Source organism: Rhagoletis pomonella, unplaced genomic scaffold (genome assembly GCF_013731165.1).
Source record: "Rhagoletis pomonella isolate Grant_MI unplaced genomic scaffold, Rhpom_1.0 Rhpom_scaffold_00007, whole genome shotgun sequence".
Lineage (NCBI taxonomy): Eukaryota > Metazoa > Arthropoda > Insecta > Diptera > Tephritidae > Rhagoletis > Rhagoletis pomonella.
In genome coordinates this window covers 55,661,631-55,662,609 of record NW_023458561.1, presented here as the reverse complement: position 1 = coordinate 55,662,609, position 979 = coordinate 55,661,631, and the positions used below count along the sequence as shown (strand labels likewise).

General features: G+C 40.0%; 1 protein-coding gene across 1 annotated transcript; it reads left to right on the top strand.

Annotated features, from left to right (window-relative positions):
• The first annotated feature begins 300 nt into the window (after positions 1 to 300).
• On the top strand, positions 301 to 771 carry LOC118743906. Its single transcript, XM_036476668.1, has one exon. It carries the CDS (start codon positions 301 to 303, stop codon positions 769 to 771), a length of 471 nt encoding a protein of 156 aa, XP_036332561.1.
• Positions 772 to 979: the final 208 nt, after the last annotated feature.

Sequence of the window (979 nt, the reverse complement as noted above, 5' to 3'; positions counted from 1 at the left end):
AACAAAGTTATAATACCCTTGTGCACAAGTGCGCTCGGGTATAAAAATGTCATTTCTCAAAATCGTTTGCGTATGGATATTCGTTTTTTGTGACTTCGAAATTTCTTGCTACTTGTCAAAAGTGTTTATATTTTATTTCGTTTTACACGCCTTCACAATCTTACTACAACTGGCTACGACAATAAAATCGGGACAAAATCGCAGCATCCTCAATCGCTAATCAAACTCAGAGAGCTAAAAACGTTCAGATTAAAGAATAACAGCGAAAGTGGCTACAAGCAATCGCAGCACTCGCACAAAATGTCAAAGAATTATAGCTCAAAAGAGGAAGCCATCAATCAATTGTATGCGACAATTAAGACTAAATTCGAGCAGGATGGGGTACTGCAAGAAGTGCGTTGCATGCTGCAGTCCAAGATGGTTGCCATGATGAAGGGAAAAAATGATGATCAGACCACGCTACTTGGTCGTCGGCAGCCCGATCTTAGTAAATTGAGCAGTGGTGGCAGTAATCGCGCTGCGGGCGATATGGAAAATGCTGGAAGTCAAGAACAAGATCCACGCCTGCATTGGATGCATCAGCTGATGATGGAATACTTTCATTGGCATGGCTTTCATTATACTGCAGAGATGTTTGCGCAGGAAAGTGGTACGGCGAATGTGCGACCGGTGCGTCAGCAACTTGAACGCGCTGTCGGGCATTTCGAGCATAAAAGTGTTCCCGTATTACTGGAGCTTGTAGCTGATCTTATAGAGAAAAATCAATATTAAGTAGTTGGAGAAGATGAAAAAGAAAAAATGTCGAAAGGAAAGTTGGAAATAAAAAGCGGATGTTTGCATTAGAAAGATTGCTTTATGGAAATATAGTAGCATAACTTATGTAGCTTCATGCACATGCAAATCAGATATTTTTTAAATAAAGCGGTGGTACTATGCTTACCTTAAAATGTCATGTTTGAAACTGTGTTGTACAAGTAAA